We start from the raw sequence: 10,231 nt of genomic DNA on the forward strand, positions 1-10,231 counted from the left end.
ACTCTCCCTCTCTCTCTTCCTCTCTCTCTCTCTCTCTTGGCTCTCCTGCGGAGCGTATGCCACCCCGGGTGGTGGGTTTTCCATAGTTCGGTGCCTTAATTCATTTAGTCTCTTTTCGTGCGCTTTTCCGGACAGTCTTAATCATTTTTCCACGGCAATCAGTGCGTGCGCATTTTTGTTTATTTTTTTCATTTGCCATTTGGATTTGCTGCGAATTTGCTAACACTTCTGGCCCCATGGCAAAATGCTGTCCTATGATCTCAACGAGCGTTTGCTGAGCGCCGTCCACAGCGGCGATTTTGGCCAGGCACTCAACTGCATCCTCGAAGGTGCCCAGGCCACATACGTCTCATCCACATGCGGCCGCACGGCTGTTGGCACCGCGGCGCTGCTTGGCGATGCCGAGCTGCTGGAGCTACTGGTCCAATCCTGTGAGGAACCTCAGCTGAATCTCTATCATCAGTGTAAGTTAAGCTTGAGTGTTTCGCTTTTGTGGGCAACAGCTGGTCAAAGAAAATCAATGGGGGGGTGGTATTCCAAGTGTTCCAATCCTCCCCAAATCTCTTTGTTGCCATTTTTCATAGCAAATGTTTGACCTTTCTTTGCTTTGTTGTTGGCATAAAATATTTTCTAATTTTGCACAAATTGTTGAAACATTTTATATTGAAAAAAATTTGCAATTTGTTTTTGAAAAAAAAAAATAGGGCTTTCAGTTATGAGAATTTCTCGCAGTCTTGTAATTTTCTAGCGGTTTTTTAAGTTTTGTATACCCTGAACCCATTCAAAATGGAAAGAATATAGGCAAACGGAAGCATCTCCGATCCCATAAAGTATATATATTCTTGATCAGCAACAATAGACGAGTCGATCTAGCCATCTTCCTCCGTTTGACCGTATTTATGAACCCGTTAAGCTCGGAGCCTAGAAGAGCTAGAGTCTTGAACGAGTTTATTTTCGATAAGCGATAATTCTCCCCATTTCCAAGCAATCGATAAGAATCGATTTTGAGCAAATCTTTCAGGTTTTTAAAGCTACAGTCAAATTTTACAGGCAGCTTCTAAAATAATTAATTATTATTAATAATTTGCTCTAACAAATTTACCTATAGTACATATTTATACATTTTAAGGAATTTCTAAATTTTAATGAAATTAGCACTGAAAATAATTCCATAAAACTTATTTACGGCGTTTGATCATGTCCAAGCCCTCCATCCTTAAGGTTCGAGGGTAGTTCCTGGCAGCTGATCAGATCCATCAGCCTAATGTTACTCAAAATTGTAGCATACACTTGGAGAAAAACAGGGGCAAATTTTCTTTGATATTAAAAAATTTCTTTTATATTTAAGATTATTTTTGTTGAATTACTGGAGAATTCCTCTATATATCAAATATGAAAATTTTTCTAATGATTACAACATATTTTAAAATGTTATCGATTTTTTCGCTGAGTGTAGCACCGTCAATGACCCAAATTACAAAACTGATGTCGAAAAACGAAGGCGAGAAAATGGAAAAATTCGTAAACATTGTCTGGGTAGGGGAGAAAGCGAGACAGAGAGAGGGAGAGAACCGGTTGAGGTGTTGGGCTAGCTCAGGTGTGGCCCACTGATAATGCACCTGAATGTTCTTTTGGCTCTGTGAATATTTTTTTAGTTGACCAGCTGCCGTCGGTTGGAACTCAGGTTGTTTGGGCGTTGGAGTAACTGTCAGAGACGAGCTGTGAAATTTCTACTTAAATGAATGGGAATGAAAAAAACTGTCAACTGGTGATTTGCTTCTAGCTCAGACGGATACGTTGGAGATGGAGAGCACGCCGGAGGGCATGGAGAAGCTGGAATGGGTGGACGAGTTCGAGGGCGTAAGCTGTTCGGAGCACGAAGGCGGCGACGATTCCCAGCTATATCATTACTATGCCAAGACCTTCGAGAGTACGGGTGAATTTCTGACGCAATGCTGCGCCAGCTGCCGCGAACAGGATCCACATCTGTACGACTCGGATCTGGCCACGCCGCTGCACTATGCCGCCGCCTGGGGGCATGCGGAGTGCGTCGAGGTGCTGCTGAAGCATCAGGCACCGATCAATGTGGTCAACAGCGAGGGCTATACACCGCTGCATGTGGGCGCCGGCTATGCGGATGTGACCCGTCAGCTGATCAAGCACGGCGCTCTGGTCAACTCGAAGACTCTGAGCGATGGCAAGACGGCGCTGCATCTGGCCATCGAGAATCGTTGCAGCGATGCGGCACATCTGCTGCTGCAGACCAATATCAATATCAACGAGACGAACGATGCGGGCGAGACGCCGCTGATGGTGGCCATTGCGTGCAATCTGCAGGATCTGGCCAGGGATCTGATCGATCGCGGTGCACGCATCAATCTCCAGGACAAGCAGGGCTGTACGGCGCTTTATTTCGCGGCCATTGGCCGGCATCGGCAGCTGGCCGAGCTGCTGCTAAAGCGCGGCGCCCGGCGTCTGCCCGCACAGCAACTGCTGCACCAGTGCCTGGGGCCGGGTGCCGAGGATCGCGACATGGTGGAGCTGCTGCTGCAGCACGGCGAAAGCCTCAGTGCGCGCGACACCGACAATCTAACGCCCATCATGCTGGCCATACACCAGCAGCTGCCCGAGCTGCTCGCCTATCTGTTGGACCAGGCGGAACTGCAGCGTCGCCAGGGCCTCTATACGGATGCCCAGGACGTGGGCCTGCTGCTCTTCGCCGTGCAGCAGGTCGAGAATATCAATGCGTTTCGTCCGATTCTGCGTGTACTGCTCGCCAAACTGGCCAGCGCACGGCGCGATCTCTACAGCTGCAAGCCGCCGACCGTCATCTGTGGCTTCGTCTATAGCGAGACGCCGCTGTCGCGTGCCATCAGCCTGCAGCGCCTGGACATTGCCCAGCTGCTGCTGCGCGAGGGCTGTAATCTGTCCCAGATCAGTTGCGAATATGTTGTCAATGAGCTGCGCTCCAATTGCAACCAGCAGAGTTTGGCATTTGCTCAACTCTTGGGTACGTTCATTTTCAATTTTCAATTTCGATTCAGCTCGAAATTCGTTACATTTTTACCCGCTACATTTTATATTTCCGTTACAATTTCACTCAATGTTACTCGCTAAAATTCTTAGTTTCGTTATATTTTCATTCAAATCTTATTCACCCTGAATTCGTTACATTTTCACTCGCTACATTTAATTTTTTCGTTATGTTTTCATTCCAGTTTTATTCACCCTTCTTTCCCCTTCAACTCGTTACATTCTCTCGTTACAACTCGTAGAACCCTAAACCTATCCCAATTTATCTTGTCTTCTTTTCAAATGCTTAGTTTTCTCACCTTTTCAACTCTTTCCCTATAACTATGTATTATAACTGATCAATTGAAACATTCATACTTCCTTTATTAACTCGTCTGGATTTTAAACTCTTCTCTCATATCTAAAAATCTTTTTTTTGTTATCTCAATTTAATTGTTCCCATATTCGTCAGATATTTTTGATTTTTAAATAATCTCATTACAATTCGTTCCTTTTTTAATTCTTACTACATTTGAACTCGTTACTTTATCAATTCTTACCACATTTCAACTCGTTCCTCATTTAAATTCTTACCACAATTGAACTCGTTCCACATTTCAACTGTACTCGTCCTCATGTTCTCTCGTTGCTTTTGACAATTCGTTACTTTTTCGACTGTCTCCGCTTACCAGGACACGTTGGTTTCAAGTTCTCCCCGCCCACCGATACGAGTGACACATCAAAATCAGCCGAAGCCAGCCGTTTGACCTTTGACCAGGACATGCGTCGGTTGAGCACCCAGCCACGCCCACTGCAATCGCTGTCCCGCCAGGTAATACGGCAAGAGCTGTTACGGGCACTGCAGGAAAATCCGCAGCTGCACTCAAAGTATACGCCCACGGCGCAGAGCTCAACGCTGGCGCGCATCGTGGACGAGGAGCTATGCATCCCGCAGACCCTCAAGAAGTATCTCAGCGAATTCGCGGAAGTGCCAACAATGATTGGCAGGCAATCGATTAATCATTTAATACGATCTCCAGAGTTATGGGATTAACAACGAATCTATTTAAATAATGATTGTGTGCGATTTCTGGTATTTATTTAAGTAATTTATATATTTATAGAATTATATAATACGTATGTAGCATAGGTATGCATAGTTTGTATATTGCCCCTTAGTGTAGTGTATGTATGTGAAAATGTAGGGTATTTGAATGCGTCTAGTTGAAGGTACACGATCTTCTGGGCACACTATAAAAAAACATTTCATTTAGGCATGCACATAGCGGGAATCTATCTATCTATTTATAACCCATATGTAGTCTAAATGTATTTAACATGTTCTTTAGATTCGACAATGCCAAAGTTTGACTTTTGCAATATTCTTGTATTCAATTAAGACACTTTAACTGCGTGTTTACAATAAAGGCAACTATATAGAGAAAACTGTGAAAAATTATAAAATATGAAATTGGTATCGTTTCTCTTTAAACATTTTTGCGCTTACAAAAAAAAAATATACATACAAATATTACGAATGAGAACTAACTGCCCTATAGAATATGCCTACAAAAAATATGATAACATATACCATAAAATTTAGGTCAATTGGACATTATTATAGATCAAACTTATAGAGCTACAAAACGTCTAGAATCTATTTGACTACTCCATTTTTGTCCATGTTTAGGGCTTTAGCAGCAGCTTGAAGTCATCATTGGCATTCTCCATGATATACTCAAATGCGATCTTGTCCTTGTTGTCCTTAAGCAGCTTCAGTGCCGGCTGCTGCTTCAACAGATAGCGACACACCTCCAGCTGGCCACGGAGCGCGGCGCGATGCAACGCACTCTGCCCGCACTCATCTTGCAGCAGCAGATTGGCCGCCGGCTGCTCCGCCAATAGCTTGACAATGTCCAAGTGGCCTGTAATATTTGATGCATATATTATATGTATGTATATATAAATATAGTTAAATATATATTACCCATCATGGCAGCACGATGCAGTGCCGTGGCGCCCGCCTTGGTCACTGCATTTACATCCGCTTTGCCCTCCTCCAGCAGCAGCTTGCAGATCTGCTCGTTGCCATTGCGCGCCGCATAGTGCAGGGCAGTGTAGTCGCAATCGTCGCGCGCCATTGCCTGACCCTTCTTGATGAACTCACGCACTCGCTCCACCTCGTTGTATATGGCTACAGGGAGAATCTTTATTAGTGAGTGCTTTAGAAGAAGAAATAACCATGTGGCATTAACAAAACAGAAACTTTCTACATGAACTTGGCAATATTGTAGTCTGATATTGGTAAGATGCTTGGTAAATACCCGATTTCACCAAGATATCAAAACATTTTCATATAGGAATCTGCATTTTGGACCGTTATTGAAATATTGATGTTAAAATTATAATACCCGCCGATTGGGTATACAAAAAAGATTGCACATATGTTTGTATGAATCATATACGTATGATAAGACCCAATTAAAGTTAGATCTGTTGTTGTGTTAATGGAACTGCGTTAGAGCTTGACTCACCTGCATTCCAAATGCCCCGATCGAAGTCCATATCGCTGAGCGTCTGCTGTGCCGGCTGCGCCTGCTTGTGGCACTTGCAATTGTCCGCACTGTGCTGGTCCATTTTGCCCGATGATGATGTACTGCTTGGCAAAGGTATCGTGATTTATACTGAACTTGTTGTTGATGGTGACGAGATGACGAGATGATCAAAGATAAACTGATTTGGTTGGCTTTGGATTTGGGATTTGAGTTGTGGCTGTCAGTTGGTCTCTGATCCTTTTGTCTAAACCTCGCGCTGCATAGTCCAACAGATTTCGGCCTCGCCGCAACTGCAGACAACCTTATAGCTGAGCTGTGCCAAAGTATTCAGCATAACCATGGGCGGCACTGCGATCAGGACACCATTGACGCAGGGCTTAACCGACAGACGATTGGACAATGCTTGTATCTCGGCCTGATTAAGCCCAAACACAGTGCAAGTGTAATCGTGCAGTGAACCCTTGACGGTGACGTAAGCGAAATTACCCTCCGATTGCAGTATGGGTACGGGTATGGTCACAACATTGGCCGGACAGCCGGGCACAGTCGATGCACCAACCGATGCTGACGATGCCACCGCCGGCGGTTGTGGTTGCGGGCACTCGCAATTTAATGTGGATTCCTTTTGCGTTGGCGCTGGCTGATTATCGGTCATACTTTGCTTTTAAACACTAAACACACACATATGAAAATTATATATCGAAAAGGCTGTCAGAAAATCAGAAAATGCCTGTTTTGGTTACTTAATTTTTCTATACTTTCTTTTGCCTCTCTGACAGGTTGCTATAGTTTCTCCATACACATACACACAAATACATAATACAAACACACACACACACACACACACACACAGAAAGCGAAGTTCGGAGAGAGAACTTTTACTCGGGCGAATCAACCTTGTGATAATTGCCTAAACTGGCCGCCTCGCGACCTATGTTCGATAGATTCTCGCGCACTACGGATACGGACTCGGATTCTGGTTCGGGCTCGTCGAACTCCTTGCGCATGGTCCACATATATTCGTTATAGTCCTGCTTAACGGCCGTCGAGGAGCTGGCCACAACGCGAAAACCCAAAATCTGCAACAAGATTTTTGAGTTAGAAGCAAAGTTTTTTTTTTTTTACAGTGAAAGCTCGACGAACGGACAGCTCCCGTTAGCGAATGCCGCTAATTGTCTTAAGCCCAATTCTTTGTAGAAATTCCTTTGTAGAAATAAAAAAAAAAACAAGTGTTTGGAGACTTGTCAAGCAACTTTTTATACGAAAATAAGACTTGAAATATATATGGATAATAGAAAACTTGAAGCAATCGATATGAGATTTTTGGCAAATTTTTAAATATCTATCTTATTTGTAAAGAAATTGAGTATAATTTTTTAAAAGTCAGCAATATTTTGATATTTTTCTTTGTAGCGGAAGGACCACAAACTGTACAAAATAAAACGAATATTGGAGCTGTCCGCTCAAGGGAGCTTTCACTGTATTGGGCGTGTTTACCTCTAAGGCTGATAATATGCGACACGGATGCACTAGGTAGACAATTGTGGACTCATCACTGTAGCCGCCGCACGAGAACTTGTTCAACTGTTCGATGTCGTCAGCTGCGAATGTCGGAGTAGATTCTCTTGTGAGGCTTATCGCAAATTGTTTGTATTTTCGTTTTCATGGCGCTTAATATTGTTTAATTTGGGGTGCTTTTACAGTAAGGCAATATGACAAGCACTGAACAAAGATAATAATAATAATGCTAGGAGCGCCAGTGGGATGACGTCAGCAACCGGCCGCTGGCCTCCACTCATTTTGCGAGTGTGTGCGAGTGTGTGTGTGTGTGCGCGTGTGTATTACGTGTGCCTGTGTTGGATGTGCTAATTAAGCAAAAACCAAGACCCAATTAATTGTTTACTATTTTTGAACAAAAGCGCAACGTAGTTTTCATTTTGAAAATGAAACATATTTACAAAGAAAAGTGCATTGACTTTTCTAAAAAAAAAAATTTTTTTTAAATATAAAGTCTATAAATATATATATATAGTATAAATTTTGTTCTAGTGTGCGTGTGTGTGTGTGTGTGGATGTCTCACCATGCAATCTACAGGCGTAATTCAACTGCACTCAGTGCGAAACAAAACGAAACTGACGGCTTAATGTGCGACAAGAAATACAATCAAGAGAGCGCCAGCCAGGGAGAGAGAGAAAGAGAGAGTTTGAGCAATAACTTCGTGCTCATGCACGCCACAGCTCGAATACACTATCTATGACTTCATTTCCGAATAGCGCCAAACTTGTTCTCCAACGAATTAGCATTCACATGTATGTCGAAACGAAATATTTCGCATCTGCTTATGTTAATTATTAAGTAGTTTTAAATTTGAGCTGCACGGTATAAGAGTTTTCCAGATATGTGTATTGCTTTATAAAATTCTTATTTTTGAATTTTTTTGAAACTTTTTTTTTTTTTTTACATATTTGGCATATAATTTTCATTTTTTTGTCAGCATATCTAATATTTAAATTTCCCTCTTTTGGTGTTTATATTATCAATTTTTATTGCTTCCGCATAATAATTAAATTTCAGTTGTGTCACGAAATATATTTTTTGACACGTACAGACTATTTACTATTTGCAATTTCTAGGGTATACAATAAAAGAAACTAGTAAACAAAATTATAAAATGCAATTCATTTTGTTTGGCTGATACCGATTAAAGACCCATACAGACTTATTGAAGGCCATAAAGCCATACATGCATACATAGGCAATGAAAAGTGAAAGCAAAGAATAATTAATCAAGTGGATACGAAAATGTGTAGCCTGACTACATTTTCGGGACGCCACTGTAGCGCCAGGCTACACACATATACATACACACGCACACCAGCTCACGGGCTTTTACAGACACTCAAGGACGGACTCATTCAAAAAATTAGTTGGTAGTGTAAAGTGGAATAACCGACTACAAAAGAAAAACTAACTAACGCTCAGACTTGTGGGTGTTGTGCATGCGTGAGTGTGTGTCTACAAATATGACGAGGCACTCTTAAAATGATTTGTGTAGCGCAATAAAAAACAGACAACAACAAAATGAAGACGCAATTCAGTAAACTGACATGGTCAACAATATTAGCTAAAAACAAATATAAGAAATCAACGGTAAAAAATAACGAAATAAGAGGCACTACTCAATGTAGAGCGAGAGAGAGAGAGCTCTACTTTTACTTGCAATTGTTGATTTACCTTTCAGTCCAGAGACAAGTACACGCCATGGATATTTGTGACTGTAGGAGGCTAGATTGCCGCGTATGATAATGTACGGCATTTGGTATAAGTTTTTACTGTTGATTTTTTCCTTCTTTGTTTTTAGCTATTAATTAGCGCGGGCGGGGTTGTTACGAAGTAAACCGGTTCAAACTCGAATAAACCCAAATAGTTGTCGCTGCACGACAAAAGCTAACTGCTGTGCTGACTGAAGGCTGGCTAACGACTGAATTTTGTTTGCGAGCTTTCAGGTTTTCCCTTGTTGAAGTAGTTTTTGTTGTTTGTTTGTTTGCTTTTGTTTGTTATTAATGGGCCTGCCGTTGTGTCGCTCTCGCGTGCGCACTCTGTCTCTCTATCTGTAACGGTTAACAACTATATTGGATTAACACACATGTGTGCAAGCAGCGAGCAGCCAATAGATAATCCCTTACTCTCCACTAGAGTTGGGCGCATTTCGTGTTTTCTTTATACACACGTGAACTCACAACTCAACTATCGTATTAACACGAAAATATTTAATAGTTTTGAAAAAATGTATCTGCGTAGACGTTAGCAGATTTTCCCTTTTATAAAACAAATGAGCTTAACATGTAAAATTTGTTAATAATTTTTGCAGTCTGAGGCATTATTGACTTTGCGCATTTACAAATTGTTTCGTGTTAGAAAAATCTGACACGCGCCCATCTTTACTCTCCACAACTAAAAGCGCGCTCTTGGCCAGGACATGAGACACACACACACACACACACACACACACAATATCACAATCAGACGCTGACCAGTTGCATGTTTGTAAGGCTATTCACAGCTCTATAGGCTATAATTACGTTGCTAAAGTTAATATATGTATTTGTGAATACTCGTTAGTCAACCAAAAATAGAGCCGGTCAACAACTCCTACGCAAGGCCTGTTTCTAATTGCACCATAAACCGTCCACCCTCCCATACTGTTGCACTTGTATCGTTGTGCGTGTTTTGCGCACACACAAAAATATTAATAAAAAAATGCGCGAGTCATAAACATAGCTGTTGGGGGGCGCTTAAACGCAACAAATGATGTCATTTGAATTTATTTAATCATACTTTAGTCCCGTTTCTCGTTTGTTTCAGGTGCCCGTTTTGATTTTTTTTTTTTGGTTTATTGTCGACCCATTTTAATCTAACTCACCCTTTATAAATGCACCAGTTTTGTGTGTTAGGTTTCCTAAGCTGTCTGTGTGACAGTCTTAGAGTTAAATATTAAATTAATTTTATGTTTAATTTATGTTTAGTTTAGCAATCCGGTCAAAGTTGGCGAACAATTTTATTTGCAATAACAATAGCTAGTGATGTGCGGCTGTATCGATATGTTGCAAGCAATAGGGGCCATCACCAATGCCAGCTGCAGTGGTATATCGATAACAGCATT

General features: G+C 41.8%; 4 protein-coding genes across 6 annotated transcripts; 1 reads left to right on the top strand and 3 right to left on the bottom strand.

Moving 5' to 3' along the window:
* Window positions 1-22: 22 nt before the first annotated feature.
* Window positions 23-4,086, top strand: LOC6628543 (poly [ADP-ribose] polymerase tankyrase-1). 2 transcript variants are annotated; one of them, XM_002051819.4, is made up of 3 exons: window positions 23-464; window positions 1,784-3,010; window positions 3,705-4,086. In XM_002051819.4, the coding sequence occupies exons 1-3, from the start codon at window positions 245-247 to the stop codon at window positions 4,064-4,066; spliced, it is 1,809 nt and encodes a 602-aa protein (XP_002051855.1). In that variant the 5' UTR covers window positions 23-244; the 3' UTR covers window positions 4,067-4,086. The 2 variants fall into 2 exon arrangements, with proteins under 2 accessions (XP_002051855.1, XP_070064921.1); XM_070208820.1 differs by lacking the exon at window positions 3,705-4,086 and adding an exon at window positions 3,219-3,690.
* LOC6628542 (ankyrin repeat domain-containing protein 39) lies at window positions 4,078-5,683 on the bottom strand. The gene is made up of 3 exons (XM_002051818.4): window positions 5,547-5,683; window positions 5,000-5,206; window positions 4,078-4,937 (listed from the first exon to the last, which is right to left on the bottom strand). Exons 1-3 carry the CDS (start codon window positions 5,647-5,649, stop codon window positions 4,699-4,701), a joined length of 549 nt encoding a protein of 182 aa, XP_002051854.1. The 5' UTR covers window positions 5,650-5,683; the 3' UTR covers window positions 4,078-4,698.
* Window positions 5,684-5,811: 128 nt separating this feature from the next.
* Window positions 5,812-10,133, bottom strand: LOC6628541 (uncharacterized). Of its 2 annotated transcripts, none has more exons than XM_015172789.3 (2): window positions 9,992-10,133; window positions 5,812-6,238 (listed from the first exon to the last, which is right to left on the bottom strand). In XM_015172789.3, the coding sequence occupies exon 2, from the start codon at window positions 6,220-6,222 to the stop codon at window positions 5,812-5,814; it is 411 nt and encodes a 136-aa protein (XP_015028275.1). In that variant the 5' UTR covers window positions 6,223-6,238; window positions 9,992-10,133. The 2 variants fall into 2 exon arrangements, with proteins under 2 accessions (XP_015028275.1, XP_002051853.1); XM_002051817.4 differs by lacking the exon at window positions 9,992-10,133 and adding an exon at window positions 7,649-7,728.
* LOC6628540 (uncharacterized) lies at window positions 6,219-10,132 on the bottom strand. Its single transcript, XM_002051816.4, has 4 exons — window positions 9,992-10,132; window positions 8,803-9,179; window positions 7,065-7,168; window positions 6,219-6,646 (listed from the first exon to the last, which is right to left on the bottom strand). Exons 2-4 carry the CDS (start codon window positions 8,882-8,884, stop codon window positions 6,446-6,448), a joined length of 387 nt encoding a protein of 128 aa, XP_002051852.1. The 5' UTR covers window positions 8,885-9,179; window positions 9,992-10,132; the 3' UTR covers window positions 6,219-6,445.
* Window positions 10,134-10,231: the final 98 nt, after the last annotated feature.

The sequence above is a fragment of the Drosophila virilis genome, chromosome 4 (assembly GCF_030788295.1).
Source record: "Drosophila virilis strain 15010-1051.87 chromosome 4, Dvir_AGI_RSII-ME, whole genome shotgun sequence".
Lineage (NCBI taxonomy): Eukaryota > Metazoa > Arthropoda > Insecta > Diptera > Drosophilidae > Drosophila > Drosophila virilis.